Source organism: Triticum dicoccoides, chromosome 1A (assembly GCF_002162155.2).
Source record: "Triticum dicoccoides isolate Atlit2015 ecotype Zavitan chromosome 1A, WEW_v2.0, whole genome shotgun sequence".
Taxonomy (NCBI): domain Eukaryota; kingdom Viridiplantae; phylum Streptophyta; class Magnoliopsida; order Poales; family Poaceae; genus Triticum; species Triticum dicoccoides.
Genome location: NC_041380.1, coordinates 531588131 through 531606417, shown reverse-complemented (window position 1 = coordinate 531606417; position 18287 = coordinate 531588131). Strand labels below are relative to the sequence as shown.

Genomic DNA, 18287 nt, shown 5'->3' with positions numbered 1-18287 from the left:
TGGCATGTGGCCACGTCAGACTAATGCACGTACCTGGACACCAGGGGCTTCTTACAAAGGGCACTGTTTAGGCCCGGTTTATACCATAAAGACCGAATACCTGAGGGAGTGTTCGGCATCGCGAGTTTGGCCTTATATGCATCAGCTCTGAATCATGTCTTTGGTCAAATGTTGGGTTTGCCCGGCTCCTGTGTTTTGCTGCCTTACATTCCGCTCTATCGGCTAAGGCGGCACCAGGAGAACTACTGCGATTGTGCCCCGGTTCATCCGGACAAGCACCTCAGTAGAGAAAGCCGAAAACTGACTGTCATGATATAGCGTGAGACTGGTCAACTACTCGATGACCTATCGGAATGTTAGAATTCCTCCACCTTAACGAAGGGCCGTTTCCCGGCCAGGCATGTACGCACCCCGAATTCTGGAGAGTGCGGAGCCACCAGGGGCTATATAGTAGCCCCACCGTCAAACTCCTACGGCTAAGTGAAAGTGTTAAAGCATTATAGTCTCCTTGCCTCGTTCGCTGCGCTATCACCTCCTTAATAGGACCAAGACTTTGGATTAAGTGTGAACACGTGTCTTCTGTGAACACCTCCGCATTATATGCGTGGGGGTTGAAGCCGACGACTGCAATCTTTCAGGTTATATACATATATACATAAACGGCCGCACAGGAGGCATCATATTACTTTCAGGCAAAAGTATAAATACAGCCTTAATAAATTTCATAAACATTGTTTTTACAATGGGAATACATGTCACTCAAACATAATATTCTTCGAGCACTGGGCCTCTATCAAACGAGCACCCTCAAGAACTTCTTCAAAATAGTGCTCGGCAGCCACTCGGCCTATGGCTGAACCCTGCGCCGCAACAGTGGTAGCATCCATCTCCGCCTAGTATGCTTTGACATGGGCAAGGGCCATCCGTGAGCCTTCTATGCACGCCGACCTCTTCATCGCATTGATGCGCGGCACCGCACCAAGGAACTGCTGCACTAAGCTGAAATAGCTGTTCGGCTTCGGCTTTTCCGGCCACAGATGATCCACAACGGACCTCATGGCGATTCCGGACAATCTATTGAGTTCGGCCCATTCGGCAAGCTGATCAGTTAGTGGAAGCGAACGCTCTGGAACGTTAAACTGTAACCAGAATAGCTTGTCCACTTCACGATCTGTTTGATCTCAGAAGTATTTGGCCGCATTGACAGCACTCGCTGTCAAATCCAGATATGCGCCGGCCGAACTCCACAGCCGATCCAGAGGGGCATACTGCGGATCTCCAAACTTCCTCCGTGGCAAAAAGGGCTTCCCAGCCACAATATCACCAGCTTCATGCAGCTCTTCCTTCTTTGCCCTCATGGCAGAGCGGGTGTCTTTGGCCGCCATCGTGGCCTTTTCGAGGTCCATCGCCTTCGCTCAGTTTTCTTCTTCAAGGAACCGGCAACGGTCGGTAGTGTCTTTTAACTTTATAGCCATCTTGGCCATCTTTTCTTTGCTCTCAAAATGCGCGGCCTTCTCGACTCTTAACTCTTCGGCCGCCTTTAAAGCGGCCGCATTACTAATCCTTGTTTGTTCTTTGGCTCGGGCAAGTTCCGCCCGAAGGGTCTCCACGGCGGCAGCTCCATCTACAGTCACAACATATTAAAGATACTGGCATCACGCTGCTCTTACTATGTGACATTGACCGGAAAAACATTACTTACCATGTGCCTCGTCAAGCCGCTTGTTAACAAGCTCAATGTCGGCATCTGCCGCATCCAGTTGCCGCTTTAGTTCGGCAAACTCATTAGTCCGGCCAGCCACCGGAGCTTCCATCACCTGCACATAAAGCGGTATGGTTATTACCTGGGACTAAGATCCTCTGTTTGTCGTCGTTCTCGGCGACAACCAGAGTCTCAGGGGCTACTATCTACACAGGGCACACCTAAAAATGTGCGGTACCATCACAAATGTACATCATTTTACGTACCTCAAAGCCCGTCAGTAGACTCATAAAGGCGTCATGCAACCCGCTTTCGGTAGATGAAATCCTTTCCATCACCGTACCCATCAATGTACGGTGTTCTTCCGAGATGGTCGCCCGCCTTAGCAGATCCCTCATTGCGTCCGACTGCATAGCAGACGGCGCCGGACTCTTTTGTTTGCTCTCTTCAGGAGCCGGATGCTGGGGACTTCGGGTTACTATAAGATTATCTTCTGGCCTCACCGGACCCGGAGAGGCCCTCTGTGACGACACTTCAAGGTCGCCCGCATCTTGAGAAGGGGAGTCCGGGGGAGGTGTTTCGCTCTCCATCATCTCCGGAAGAAGGTCCCCTGAAGACGAGCTCCATTGAGAAGGGCTAAGATCCGAACTGCGAGATAAACACTTCGGTTATTTTCCTCAGAAGTAAGGTAGAATATATTTACTATTAAGTATTTTTTGATCACTTACGGCTCGTTAGAGGGCTGATCCCCGCGCGGACTTTGTGCGGCAAAAGCACCCTCCGAGGCAGGACCCTCTAGTGGAGACTTCTTCTCCCGTTTGGAAGCCTTGGTTTCCGGATCTTCAGAGGCAGTCCTCTTCCTTCCACGAAGCGAGAGAAGGTCAGATTCTTCCCCTTGGTTATCCTCCTTCACGGAGGCGCTCATTCCCTCGATTGGAGTTGGTAGCGATGGGGGCCCGCTTTTGCCCTCATTATTCCCCCCTTTATCTTCCTTTGAGGGCTCCGGGCAAGGTGCTAGCTCGAGCATCTTTTCTAGTACCGGATTGTCCAAACCCTCAGGAAGGGGGCCAAACACCAAATCATCTTCGCATTTGTTAGCCAGTCCTGGTCAAAGAGCGATTTCTCAGAATGATATCATGATAAACGAAAGACGGTGTGTTCGGCTAGAGGATTACTTACTTGGCCGGCGGTACGGTTGCTGCTCAAGCCCACGTCCTCGGTAGTATCCGGACACACTATTTGGGGTCCGAAGAATGATTTATACATCTCCTCGTGCGTCAGGCCAAGGAAATTATGAATAGTGTGCGGTCCTTCTGGGTTGAACTCCCACATGCGGAGGGGGCGGCGTTTGCAAGGCTGGACTCGACGAACCAGCATGACTTGCACCACCATAACCAGACTGAAATCTCCTTCGAAGAGATCTTGAATGCGGCTCTGCAGTATAGGCACGTCCTTGGCTGGACCCCAGCTCAGCCCTCTGCTAATCCATGACATCAGTTGTGGTGGAGGGCCCGAGCGGAAAGTAGGGGCAGACACCCACTTGGCACTTCTCGGAGCTGTGATGTAAAACCACTCTCGTTGCCATAATCCGGACACCTCTGTAAAGGAACCCTTTGGCCATGGAGCTCCAGCGATCCTGCTTATTAATGCGCCTCCGCACGCTACATGCTGCCCCTCGACCATCTTCGGCTTCACGTCAAAGGTCTTGAGCCATAGGACGAAGTGAGGGGTAATGAGGAGGAAGGCCTCACATACGACAATAAATGCCGAGATGTGGAGAAAGGAGTTCGGGGCTAGATCGTGGAAATCTAGCCCATAATAGAACATCAAACCCCTAATGAAGGGATCCAGAGTGAGGCCTAGACCTCGGAGGAAGTGGGATATGAACACAACATTCTCGTTGGGTTCGGGAGTAGGGACGACCTGCCCTCGGGCAGGTAGCCGATGCGAAACCTCGGCGGTTAGGTATCTAGCCTCCCTCAACTTCTTGATATCCTCTTCCGTAACGGAGGAGGGCATCCACCGGCCTTGAAGGCTAGATCTGGACATGATTGAAGGTCCGAAGCACCTGACCTAGGCTTTGGGTGTTAGAACTCGAGGCGGGGGAAGGATTCGATTGAGCACGAGAGGGAAAAAAGTAAAAGCCTTGTCCCTTTATAAAGAGGGTGAATATCAAGCGTCCTCCTAGTGGCCGTTTCGGACTTGCCTAAAATCTAGGAGTCCTAGGCACGGTTGGGTTACCCATGACCGTATTGATGAGAATCCCGTAATTAGGGGAACACGATCTCTGCTTTGACAAGACGTGTCAAGAAACCGCCTCGCGTTATGTGTGGAGCTGGTTGAAGAAAAACAGTTCGAATAATCACCGAGCCATGGCCTGACGTCATGTTGCCAAAGCGTGTCAGCAGATTAAGATTTGTGGAAATATTATTCTCTGTACGGTGGTATGTGGAATTTATTTTGCAGGGTCAGACACTATCCTGGTATTCAAACTCTTCTATGATGTGTTCGGAGGAGGAACCCGCCTTGCAATGCCGAAGACAACACTGCGCGCCGGACTCATCGTCATTGAAGCCTAGTTCAGGGGCTACTGAGGGAGTCCTGGATTAGGGGGTCTCCGGATAGCCGGACTATATTCTTTGGCCGGACTGTTGGACTATGAAGATACAAGATTGAAGACTTCGTCCCGTGTCCGGATGGGACTCTACTTGGCGTGGAAGGCAAGCTAGGCAACACGGATATGTATATCTCCTCCTTTGTAACCGACCTTGTGTAACCCTAACCCTCTCCGATGTCTATATAAACCGGAGGGTTTTAGTCCGTAGGACACGATAACAAACAATCATACCATAGGCTAGCTTCTATGGTTTAGCCTCTCCGATCTCGTGGTAGATCAACTCTTGTAATACTCATATCATCAAGAATAAATCAAACAGGACGTAGGGTTTTACCTCCATCAAGAGGGCCCGAACCTGGGTAAAACATCATGTTCCCTGCCTCCTGTTACCATCCGCCTTAGACGCACAGTTCGGGACCCCCTACCCGAGATCCGCCGGTTTTGACATCGACAGAGACGTCGTCGTCGATCTAGATCGGGGAGAAGGGGAGAGAGAGGCGGCGGCGGGTGTGTTCTTGGGGAGAGGGGGAGAGAGAGGCGGCCGCGGGCTGCTAGGGTTTGGATTGGGCTGTTGAGAGGTGGACGGTTTAGATCGGCTACAACGGACGGTTCAGATCAGCTACAGTAGGGGTGATCCGTGGGAAGAGTCCTAATTGGCTGAGAAAATCTATGATTTAAAATAGTTTCCTAGTAATAAAAATAGAGGGGTTTTGTAAAGCAGCTATCAAAAATATTTTGCAAAAGGGAACTCGCAAATTTTCACTCAAGTTAGACCAAATTTTATGGGTGATCACCAATTTGTATGCATTTCTGATCTTTCTAGCTATTTTTAATCATTTTTCGAGTGCCCGAAATGAGGTTTTTTGTGAAGAACCTACGAAATAATTGTTGCAAAATTGGACCAAATCATTTTTCTAAGATACTAGGCCATATTTAATGCACAATTGATCAAATGGTTGGGTGTCAAAAGTTTTGAGCCACCTTTGGTGAAAAAGACAAATTTTCGCTGAATTAGTAGAAAACGGGTCAAATTTGAACTGCAGCTACCTCATAGTTTGCTCTTTATTTTTTTCCAAAAATCATTTATAGGTAAAAAAAGTATCTATTTAATCAGAGAAACACCAAAAAACTCCAATATTCAACCACTAGCTAGGAACGGTTATGCCCGCCGTTTTGACCGCATTTTGAAACGGGCATAAAAAATTCAAAAAAATCAAAAAATTGGGAAACCTTCGCATTGTGTCACTATATACGACCAAGTTTCCAGGAAAAATAATAAACTTGTAATATGGCAATTATTTAAAAAAAAGAGTTCTCGGAAATGAGCTATCACGCGTGAAGATTCAGGGCTTTCAAGTCAAATGATCAATCTTATGGCCACATTCATGGCATAGTTTGTTCAAATGATCTCATATTGTGAACAAGGGTGCATATTGGAATGGCAAACAATGTTGCCTAAGAAAGTTTTCATTTTCTTTGGACGAAAAAATCATTTTCCATTTTTCAAGTGCCCAAAAGGAGGTTTTTTGTGAAGAACCTACAAAATAATTGTTGCAAAATTGGACCAAATCAATTTTATAAAATACTAGGCCATGTTTAATGCACAATTGACCAAATGGTTGGGTGTCAAAAGTTTTGATCCACCTCTGGTGAAAAAGACAAACTTCTACCGATTTAGTAGGAAGCGGGTAAAATTTGAACTGCAGCTGCCTCATAGTTTGCTCTATATTTTTTCTAAAAATTATTTCTAGGTACATAAATATCTATTTAATCAGAGAAACACCAAACTTTTTCCAAGATTCAACCAGTAGCTAGGAACGGCCATTCCCGCCGTTTTGACCGCATTTTGAAATGGGCATAAAAAATTCAAAAAAAATCAAAAAATTGGAAAACCTTCGCATTGTGTCATTATATATGACCAAGTTACCAGGAAAAATAATAAACTTGTAATACGGCAATTTTTTTTAAAAAGTGTTCTCAGAAATGAGCTATCATGCGTGAAGATCCATGGCTTTCAAGCCAAATGATCAATCATATGGCCAAATTCATGGCATAGTTTGTTCAAATGATCTCATATTGTGCACAAGGGTGCATATTGGAATGGCAAACAATGTTGCCTAAGGAAGTTTTTATTTTCTTTGGACGAAAAAACCATTCTCCATTTTTCGAGTGCCCAAAAGAAGGTTTTTTTGTGAAGGACCTCCCAAATAATTGTTGCAAAATTGGACCAAATAATTTTTATAAAATACTTGGCCATATTTAATGCACAATTGACCAAATGGTTGGATGTAAAAAGTTTTGATCCACCTCTCGTGAACAAGACAAATTTCCGCCGATTTAGTTGGAAGTGGGTCAAATTTGAACTGTAGCTGCCTTGTAGTCTGCCCTTTATTTTTTACAAAAATCATTTCTAGGTACATAAGTATCTATTTAATCAGAGAAACACCAAAAAATTCCAAGATTCAACCACTAGCTAGGAACGGTCATTCCCGCCGTTTTGACCGCATTTTGAAACGGGCATAAAAAATTCAAAAAAATCAAAAAAAAGGAAAACCTTCGCATTGTGTCATTATATATGATCAAGTTACCAGTAAAAATAATAAACTTGTAATACGACAATTCTTTTAAAAAGGTGTTATCAGAAATGAGCTATCATGCGTGAAGATTCATGGCTTTCAAGCCAGATGATCAATCCTATGGCCATATTCATGGCATAGTTTGTTCAAATGATCTCGTATTGTGCACAAGGGTGCATCTTAGAATGGCAAACAATATTGCCTAAGGAAGTTTTCATTTCTTTGGATGAAAAAACCATTTTCCATTTTTCGAGTGCCCAAAAGGAGGTATTTTTGTGAAGGACCTCCCAAATAATTGTTACAAAATTGGACCAAATCAATTTTCTAAAATACTAGGACATATTTAATTCACAATTGACAAAATGGTTGGGTGTAAAAAGTTTTGATCCACCTCTCGTGAAAAAGACAAATTTCCGCCGATTCACTTGGAGGCGGGTCAAATTTGAACTGCAGCTGCCTCATAGTTTGCTATTTATTTTTTCCAAAAATCATTTCTAGTTACATAAGTACCTATTTAATCATAAATACATGGTTAGGTGGCGATACGTCGAGGTTTCGGCGGTGGCCGAGGGCCCCAACTCTAGAGCGCACAAACTCGCATGCCCGCCGCGTGGTCACCGCGTGACCGTGGCGTTGCCATGTGTTCTGGGTGGCCTAGGCATGTCTAGTGGGTTGGGCACTCCCCAGGTAGGTGCTAGGAAGAAAATTACAACATAATATTCTCACGAGGAGACCGATCGATGCTCAAACATGAATTAGCAGCCAAGTGTTTGATTACCGGTACGGGAAATGTACATGGCTAATGGGCGTGAGTTTTGGCTGAGGATGATCAATTACTAAGAAGACCATCTTCACAAATTTTCAGCTCAAAAGGAGTAGCCTAGGTGGTACTTGCTTTGCAAACTACCACACTGGACATAAATACGAATGTTGAAGCTCAGCTCAAAATAATGAATGGATTGAGCTGGAATTTGGTGGAGGATGGTTATTTGGGCATAGGAAAGCACTGTAGAAAATGGATACTATTTGGACATGCCAAAGCGGTACTTCCTTCACAAATTGTTTTTCTGAACAAAATAGGAAAATGAATATTTTTGAATTATTTTTGAACTAGGCAAGGAAGGTTTTTTTTACATATTTGACGAAGATATGACCCAAAGAATTTATGAGATTTTTTTGCGAATTTTGGGAATGACAGAAATATAGGTTGCTTCACAACCTAGGGCAAAAACTGCCACATGGACATGTCACATAGGCAAAACTGATGAGGTGGCGCCTAGTCATAGCAACCCACCATAATTTACAAGGTTATGACCATCTATATTGGTCATGATCAGCTAGAAATAAGGCAACAGACCAGTGCTATCTGCTTTATGACCATTTCGTGTAAGGAAATTACGACCTTTCTGACCAAAATGGTCGTTATAGTTTAGGGTTTGGAGCCCCCCAAACAGCTTTTGACCAATTGGTCTGAAATGGTCATAGATCTATGACCAATTCTTCCAGGGTCACTGACAGAAGGTCACTAGTTGACATATTTCTTGTAGTGCATCGTCGTTGTTCTCCTTTGGTGCATCCACCATGTACACATCGTATGAGGAAGTGGCCGTCTAGCGTTGGTGAACGGCGGGTCCTGGGCCTCTTCTTCTCCGGCATCGTCGTCCATACCGTCGATGTCATCGGAGCCGTAGTTGAGCATGTCGGTTAAGTCTTCGACAATGGCTATGAAGTGGGTGGCAGGTGGGAAGCAAAATTCTCCATCGTCAGTCCCTAGTTCGGACCGGATATAGTTCGGCTGTGAGTCCTTCGTTAAGGACAAGTTTTTTTAATGAGTTTAGCACATCGCCCAAAGGCGAGTGCTGGAAGATATCTGCGGCGCTGAATTTGAAGATCGATAAACAATCCAGTTCGGCATCCGCATGTTCACATGGTTCGGAACTTACGGCCGGAGGCAAGTCTGGAGTTCCGGTGGCACAGGTATCATATGAGATCAAGTCTATGTGCGGCTCCAACGCCGGGGAATCTGTGGCCTCCGTGGCAGGGTTGAGCCTCTGGTCCTTGGATGGCGCAGTCTGCTCCGGATTTGAGGCCAGAGCGGTTATGGGAGCTGTCTCCTGGATGCCGTCCGATGACAGATTTAGGTCATGTCTCTCGGGGTGGCCAGGAGTGGTAACCGCGGTCTCAAATCTGGCGAAGATCAAGTCTCCACGGATGTCCGCAACATAGTTCAAGCTCCAAAACCTGACCTGATGGCCAGGGGTGTAGCTCTCTATCTGCTCCAGGCGGCCAAACGAGTTGGCCCGCATTGCGAAGCAGCCGAACACGAAGATCCGTCCGGGTAGAAAGGTTTCTCCTTGGACATCGTCACTATTGATGATTGAAGGGGCCATCAAACCTTTTGTCGACGGCACAATGGAACTCTCAATGAAAGCACCAATGTCGGTGTCAAAACCGGCGGATCTCGGGTAGGGGGTCCCGAACTGTGCGACTAAGGTCGATGGTAACAGGAGACAGGGGACACGATGTTTACCCAGGTTCGGGCCCTCTCTATGGAGGTAATACCCTACGTCCTGCTTGATTGATATTGATGAATACGAGTATTACAAGACTTGATCTACCTGGAGATTGTAATGGCTAAACCCTAAAGGTCTAGCTTGTATGGCTATGATAATGAATCTCTCTCTTTCCGGACTAAGTCCCCTGGTTTATATAGACACCAAGAGGATCTAGGGTTACACAAGGTCGGTTACAAAGAAAGGAATCTACATATTTGGTCGCCAAGCTTGCCTTCCACGCCAAGGAGAGTCCTATCCGGACACGGGTGCAGTCTTCGGTCTTCGTATCTTCACATCCCATCAGTCTGGCCCATAGTTAATAGGCCGGACGCCCGAGGACCCTTAGTCCAGGACTACCTCAAGGAGCGCCCGTAGTCAGGCCCCGGGGATGTAGCCATATCGGCGAACCTCATTAACAAATCTCGGTGTCGTGCTCGTGTGATTGCTTGGTCCTCGGTAGATCGACGGTGGTCTCAGATTTATTCTAACAAGTTGTATCATGAGCAAGGTTTAAGATCGAGATGGATCATGTTGATCTAGAGGAAGTATTGAGTTTGAGATGCAGTTGGCTGTGGTGGCCGGTGTGGTTCTCGGCGAGATTGGATCAACAGAAGGTTACGCGCGTTGCGGCGGTAGAGACGTGTGGCGATCGGATTGATCGGGCGAGTGTACAGGAGCGCGTGCATGAAGCAGTGAGACAGCACGCCGCACGGGTAGGCAGACAGCAGGTCGGTTGGTTCCATCGATGGGAGCTGCAGAAGCCCCGTGCGTGTGGGCAGCTGCCCCCAGGTGCGCACGGCTGCAGGCGGGCGAACTGAAGCCAACGCAACTTGTGGGCATGGGCCTAGGACGTGCCAAGCTGGCCCAGATGGTTAGTTGTGTGCGTTCTTGATGGGCTAGGCCCTTGTGTAGCTACGAGGTCAGGCATGATGCTGCTGCGCGGGACGTGATTGCCTAGGCTTAGTGCTGATATGATGTGCTTCGCTAAAAAAGAAGTGTTGATATGATGTGCAACACACGAGAGGTGAGATCTATTTTGGACAAAAAGAGGACCGAGTCCTCATGTGACACAGAGAGGCAGGAGCAAATCAAATTGGTGAAGAAAAATCACGTGGTAATACACCAGGGGAGCATGGGCACAGGCAAAGCAATAGCCAGCATCGGGAATTGAGCTAACGATATTTTTCACACGGTCAGCTATACGAAGAATCATGGTGCCAATGGGTACCTGTTTTGAGGTGGAGAAGTTCAACGGGACAAAAAACCTTAGGTTATGGCACACAAGATGAAAATTTTGTTGGTGCAATAGGGATACTTGAAGGCGTGGCAGGAAGTGAGGTCAGCTGAGATGGAATTATCATGCGATGGACGGAAATTCACATAAGACGATTTGGGAGCCTCGAGTGTGTCATACAATCGGATAAGTTCGGTTGGGTCGGACTAGGCAGTCTGACGGATCGACGCAAGTCGGTTGGTATAGAAGACAATGTGGGATCGGCGACAGCGACATAGGAGCGGGATGCTGATGGTGACCGACTTCTGGGGCGTGGAAACATGTGGCGCGGGTCCGAGGGCTTGTGTGCTTCGACAATACTATGGCGCGGGGTTGATTCAAGGTGGTGTACACATAGAGCTTGATGTCGACGGGGCGCGAGGGTGGACTGATCATCTACCATGGAGTCATGTTGAAGGTGGAGCTGGATTGAGGGGCTACGGTGTAAGGATCCAGGGAATTGAAGCCTATTCAGCAAGGGGGAAAAAGCGAGTGACATGCAGTTCGGACTGGAGCCCAGTGGTTTGATGGAAGCGTGAAACTCGTCATCGGTCGGTGATGATCGGTGGTACTCTGCAGTGGGGGTTGAGTGGTGTGGGTTCGTGACTCTTGGGACTCGACCGAGACAGCAGAGGCTTGACGCGGTAATAGCAGCGTGGCGTGCGGTTATGCACGAGACATGGAGACGGGCTAGGGCTCTAGTGGTCATACATGTGATGAGACAACTGCGAATTTGACTCGGGGTGACTACAAGCAATGGTGAAACTCCTTCAAGTTTCAGATAGGCTGTCAAGTAAGAGCGGTGATGTTGAGTTCAGGTAACTCTTCTATGCGACACCCAATATGTGAGTTGTTCACTTCAGGCAGGTCAGTGATCGGTGTGTGATGGCGTTGGACGGATACTCTGAAAGTTGGGAGCACAAACTAGAGTGACAAGGAACTTAATTTTGCTCGAGTGTTGGCTGTGGTCAAGAAAAGGAGGGACTACAAGTTATAGGTGGAGTCACATGTAGTCTTTGGGAGTAGCAGTGGTGCTCATGGCGTGTCTCAAGTCCAATGTACGTGGAGATTCGACGCATGGATGAATCCAAAGTGGTGGGGAATATTCGCCAAGGTGAAGTTTGTTAAAGTTGTGTTGTGTTTAGATAGGATATGGAGTCGTGTCCTAATAGGACACTTGTATCCTAGGCCTCTCATATATAGCGGGGGTAAACACACGATATAACCTATGCCAAACATAATAGCACATGAATGCAGGGGAAGCCGGCGGCATGTGCCGACGTCCAGGGTGACCTAGTGCGATATTTTGACAGTGTTATAGGGAGGAGCGCCCGTAGTCAGGCCTCGGGGATGTAGCCATATCGGTGAACCTTGTCAATAAATCTCGGTGTCGTGCTCGTGTGATTGCTTGGTCCTCGGTAGATCGACGATGGCTTTGGATTTATTCTAACAGCAATGGCAAGAAAAAAAACATATTTAGAAATCCAAAACAGTGCAAAGGGCATAAAGAAGAGCACCGTGAGGGGACAGACCATGGTGGGAGAACAACAAGTTGAGAGGCATAGACACATCTAGTTTTTTTTAAATATAATACAATTGAAGTCGCTCACATACACAAGTATATATTCACTCATATGAACACAAACATGCACACCGACATAACATCTTGAGGTTTTACGAAGTCACTACAGACATTTCGCAGTCGACGGAAACCTCACCTCTCACTAAACGAATATCACCGAAAGGCTTAAATAAATCCAGAAATAATACAAACACTAATGACACATCGGTTAGCCCGAAGGGTGTTCACCGAAATTTCGGTTTATATATTGTCATTAAACCATGACATGTTATCGTAGCTATTGTTGTGATCAAAAAATCAATTTCGGACCAGATCACCTGGACTGCAGGAGGAGGGAGCTCATACTAGGCCGGGGCGGCGTACAAGATGTTCTTTAAGGACACTCTGAGCACAGGCCACGACATCGTCATCTGGAAAGGCTGGGCGCCGGGCATCGTCAAGATGTTTGCATGGCTGCTATACAACAACAGAGTCTGGTGTAATGACAGATTGCAGAGGAGGGGGTGGCCAAACGGCTACTTCTGCGGCCTCTGCTTGAGACGTCTTGAATCTTCGCTGCATCTCATCTGGGACTGCCCCTTCTCCAGGATGGTGTGGAGCACCGTTGCCACATGGAGCGGCTGCGAGGCGCTGGGCTCAAGCCGGCGGCCTGCCCACAATTCTCTACAGCATTGCCAGTCGATGATCAGCCGCATGCCGGCCGGCCAGAGGAGGGGAGCCAAATCGATGGCCATGCTGGGGGCTTGGCACATCTGGAAGGAGCGGAACGCATACGTTTTCAGAGGGAAAACGGCACAGACTGATAATGTGCTTCAAGCCATTAGGTTTGATCTTCAGTCTTGGAGGTCTGCTGGTGCCGCATGCCTAGAGCCTCCATTCGGGGACGCACATGTGAGGGAGTGACCCTGTGCTGGGCGTCTCTCGACGCTGCCTTTTGTTTTTCTCTCTGCTCCTGTGAGCTTTTCCTTTTTATCATGATCACTTGATCTCCACATGTTTCCCGTATGCTTCCTTCTAAATCAATTAAGCCAGCCAAAGCCGGATCTTCCAATAAAATAAAATAAAATAATTATGTAGAAGGAAAAGGAGACCTCCTCTGAAATAAGCCAGACGTGCTTTTATTTATCGATAATAATGTCTCTGCTCTTACTCGTCTCGCGGTCACGCGATCCGCACGTGCCTCTCTAGACTAGTCTCTCTCCCCGTCTTCCGCCGCGTCAGATCACGCGCCGCTCCCCCCGGTCGCCCTAGCGCCGCCACCAAACGATCCCCCAAACCACGAGACCACCCGCGGCGGCTGGCCGGCGCAGGGATGGGCGACGAGGCCAAGTACCTGGAGACGGCGCGGGCGGACCGCTCCGTGTGGCTCATGAAGTGCCCCCCCGTCGTCTCCCAGGCCTGGCAGGGCGCCTCCTCCTCCTCCGGCGATGCTAACCCTAACCCGGTCGTCGCCAAGGTCGTGCTGTCCCTCGACCCCCTCAGCTCCGCCGAGCCCTCCCTCCAGGCAAGGACCCCGCTGTTCCCCTTGTCCCCCGTGCTTCTGATTGGTGCGCGGATTTGTTGGTTAGAGTCGCCTCGATTGAACTGCACAACCAATGGGTTGGTACGGGAGCTGTGTAGTTGCTGATGATATGGTTGAACACATTTAGATGCTTGTTTTAATCAGGTAGCATTAGGTGCTTGATGAGAATATAAACTGTGATGGAGACAATTGTGCTCATGAACAACAACCCGTCTTCTGTATATAATTTCGGGATTTATTTGAGTCCGCAAGGTAGGCTAGGAACAAGCTTGGTGAAGGATGGTTGAACTGCAGCATATAGTTTGTTAATAGATGATGAAGTGGATGGGTAAATGGTAATCTCTTATGCTAGGATTGATTTGGTAGGTGGAAGAGAAAATACATTCTGCATGAGTTAATTAAGTAATCGATGTATTCTACATTACACCATGAATGAAGAGCATAAAACTCTTGTGCAGATTGAACTTAGTGCACTGAAGATATTCATTTGAAGAACTGCATGGCATACTGCTGTCCCAACTGTTAATTATCACTCATTCTATGTCTGTATCATACTCATTATTTCTTGCTTGTGGTGCTTATTTTTCTTACAACTTGTTATTTGGAATGGCAGTTCAAGATGGAGATGTCTCAAACTAGTGTAGCCAGCACTTGCAATCTACCAAAGAGTTACTCCTTGAATATGTTCAAGGATTTTGTACCCATGTGTGTTTTCTCTGAGACTAATCAAGGTATGAAACAAATTCCCTGCTCGTTATCATTCTAGTGCATGCGTGAATGTTTTTCTTATTTGTGTATCTTGCTGCCCTGGATATTCCGTTATCCTGACTGATGTACTTGGTTTGGGTTTGCACTTTGGTTCTGCCCATGTACTTTTGGTTTAGCACAGATTTTGATTTTATATGCAACAGTTATCTTGTGGAAACATTTAAATGTGCTGAACTATAATTCTGTGATGTGTCATTTTTCTAATATTCCGCACATGCTGCATTTTTTTAGAAGAGAGCTAGACGCACGAGCTTCAAATGTTTTATCTATACATTCGTAGTTGTCGATATGAACTTGTTAAGTTCTGCAAATGGTTTCAGTCCCAAACCTTTTGCACTGTACTCATGAGAAATGAATCCACACAGTTACTTATACATTAACTTTCGACCTTATTCTTCGTATATTTGTCTATATTGGCTATTGTGTCTGCTTGAATATTCTAAACCCACAAGTTTCAGGATTTGGAATCTACTACTACTACTACTACTACTACTAGTAGTAGTAGTAGGTGTCTCGGTGGTGATTGCATTTGTTTCCAAGATTAGTATTTTCTTGACATGTAATTCATGTCTAGCATGTACTCCCTCCGTCCCATAATATAAGACGCTTTTTCAAGCTAACATAGCTTGCAAAAACGTCTTACATTATGGGAAGGAGGGAGTACTTTGGTTCATATAGAATTAATGTATTTTGGTTTGGCCAGTGTTCTGTTAGGTGATCAGATGCTTTAGTCTGTGGGGACATTTTACTTAATTGATGTGTGATCACTGAGTGCATAGTGCCTTCGATTCCCCAAATCTCAATAAATATTGCCATCAAATGTGGCGTAGTTTTGGGTTGTTTTTCCATGCAATCTTCTCTCTGCAGTGATGTTCTGTTTTCACTCTGTAAATTTGAAATGTACTCCCTCCGTTCCAAATTACTCGTCGCAGAAATGGATGTATCTAGAACTAAAATACATCTAGATACATCCATATCTGCGACAAGTAATTCGGAACGGAGGGAGTATGAGATATCAATGTTCACCGTGCTCCCTGAGCAATCTTGCATAATTTATGCACATTGATACATCCTTTCAGTTATTTCAGAAAAATAGGGAGACTACTGTCATATGTGGTGCTGTCTAAAGCTTAACTTGCTGAGCTGCTTCTAGATTCATATAGCTCACTAAGCAACATTGAAACCCCCAACTGCTAACTTCAGTTGGCCTACACCGGTAACAGGTTACCATTGGCAGGTTACTGCCTGTAACATGATTGAAAAGTTTGCACTTACTAGCAGCTCTGTGGTTCTTGGTTCTCTTGCAGTGGCACAATGGCACTTATTAGTTTTAAATATGACTGAAGCATAACCTCTGTTTGTTGCAGGAAAACTCTCATGCGAAGGAAAAGTCGAGCATAAATTCGACATGGAACCTCACAAGGATAACTTATTAAACTACGCGAAGTTATGCCGTGAAAGAACACAAAAGTCGATGGTTAAAACTAGAAAAGTGCAGGTGGAGTGCTTCAATGACCCTTTCACCTTATTGCGTCTTTAGGGTATTATAATTAACCATTGTCTTCACTGCTTTTAGGTACTTGATAATGACCACGGAATGAGCATGAGGCCCATGCCTGGCATGGTTGGTCTGATATCTTCTAGTTCCAAGGTAGTTGCTTCTTCTGCCATTTGAGGATCATCCATTGTGCTTTCGTCCATATTGATATATATATGTCAACAGTTGTTCAATGTTCAAAAAAGTGGAAAGCGTAAGCGAAGCGGAAGGCCACAGCTTAGAGCAATGGGCGCTTAAGCTTTTGTTGAATTTGGCTAGAATTTGACAGTTTGAATAATATACACAGGAAAATAGGAAACATGGCACATCGGTAATTGAAATAGTATCTAAAATACAGTTCACACCATAGCAAATACACAACAGGTTCACATAGCAAGCAAAATAACAACTCAAATGCAGATCAGTTCAAATAGACATAACCTAATAGAGATTATGTGGTCAGAATTTTGCTAGAATATGAAGGAAATAGTTCCCGAACAGAGCCTAATGATAAGATAAATGGTATATTGCCATTATTGCGCAAGCAGACAAGCATAAGTAGTTCAAAAACAGCCAATTTCTGGCCAAATAAAAAAATGCTTAATATACCCGCTTAGGGCAAAGTGAAGCGATTTGCCATCGCTTAAAAAACGCTTTCTTGAACACTGCATTTGTTAATACATCGAGGGGGTTTTAATATGTCATGCAATGTTTCCTGAACATAGATCCAAAGTTAAGTTTTGTACTCCCTCCATCCCATAATATTAGATCGTTTTGCAAGCTGTTTTAGCTTGTAAAACGATCTTATATTATGGGACGGAGGGGGTAGAACATACACCCATTTTCGTGTTATCTATACATCCATACATCCATACATTTTCGTGTTATATTAGCTTGTAAAACGATCTTATATTAAAGTGGAGTTTTTCTTCCACTTTAGATCCGTACATCCATTTTTGTTGCCCATCGTATTTAATTTGGCAATTATAACTTGTCATGACATATTTAATTTTGTGCTGTGCAGGAGAAGAGGAAGCCAACGCCAACCAAACCATCCGATGTCAAAAGGACACGTAGGGATCGCCGGGAACTGGAAAACATTATCTTCAAGCTTTTCGAAAAGCAGCCTAACTGGGCACTGAAGGCTCTAGTGCAAGAGACTGACCAGCCAGAGGTACCTCCTAAGCTTATCCCTGGCATCATTAGCAGGGGAAAATAAAAATCTGTCCTGCTAATATGAAGTGGTTTCGACTACAGATCTGCAATTTGTCCGTTTCTCAGTGACACACTTATTTACGCATCTGTTTGTGCTTGGCTCAATGCAGCAATTCCTCAAGGAGATATTGAACGACCTCTGTATGTACAACAAACGAGGGCCAAACCAGGGCACGCACGAGCTCAAGCCCGAGTACAAGAAGTCGTCTGAGGACGCTGCCGGTGCCCCGTGAAGATGATCTATCTGTTTGGCAGCTGTTGTGTAACTGTGATACCAGGAACCTGTTGGCTTGATGCGCGGAACTATGAGTTGTCTATGTGAAGCCTCCAGTCATGCTTGGGCTGCATTTGCTTGCTTTTTATTAAGAGGCATTGTTGTAATTGTATGGGTATAAGATGATACATATACAACACATGTCACAGAGAGGAAATGGATCTACTGATAAACCACACGAAAGATTGTTTGATTTTCTGGGTAGATGTAAGAATCATGTCGAGGATTCGACGTGTGCGATCCTTGTTCCTTTTGAGAACTCCCGTACTTCAATACAATCCAGATGTTTGGGCTAAAACATATATGGAATCTAGCCTGATTTAAAGATGCGATGCACTATTCATTGAGCCATCCTGAATATAAGTCTTTTTAAAGATTCTAATATTAAGTCTTTCTAAATATTCCAATATAGACTCGTATGAAAGCAAAATGAATGAATCTACATATAGAATGCGTCTATATACTGAAATCTCTAAAAAGTCTAATATTTAGAAACAGAGAAAATAGTATTCTCTCCTCCCCAAATAAGTGTCTCTTACTTCATACTAAAATTAGTTGAGACACTTATTTAGACAAAGTTTATACAAAGTACTTTCTCTGTTCCATAATGTACATTATGGATGAAGGGAGTACTTTCTACTAACTTGAGAGGAGACACTTACGCTC

General features: G+C 45.6%; 1 protein-coding gene across 1 annotated transcript; it reads left to right on the top strand.

Annotated features, from left to right (window-relative positions):
- The first annotated feature begins 13484 nt into the window (after positions 1-13484).
- LOC119286204 (general transcription factor IIF subunit 2-like) lies at positions 13485-17919 on the top strand. The gene is made up of 6 exons (XM_037565570.1): positions 13485-13809; positions 14441-14558; positions 15963-16093; positions 16172-16246; positions 17157-17306; positions 17458-17919. The coding sequence occupies exons 1-6, from the start codon at positions 13618-13620 to the stop codon at positions 17578-17580; spliced, it is 789 nt and encodes a 262-aa protein (XP_037421467.1). The 5' UTR covers positions 13485-13617; the 3' UTR covers positions 17581-17919.
- The last annotated feature ends 368 nt before the right edge of the window (positions 17920-18287 follow it).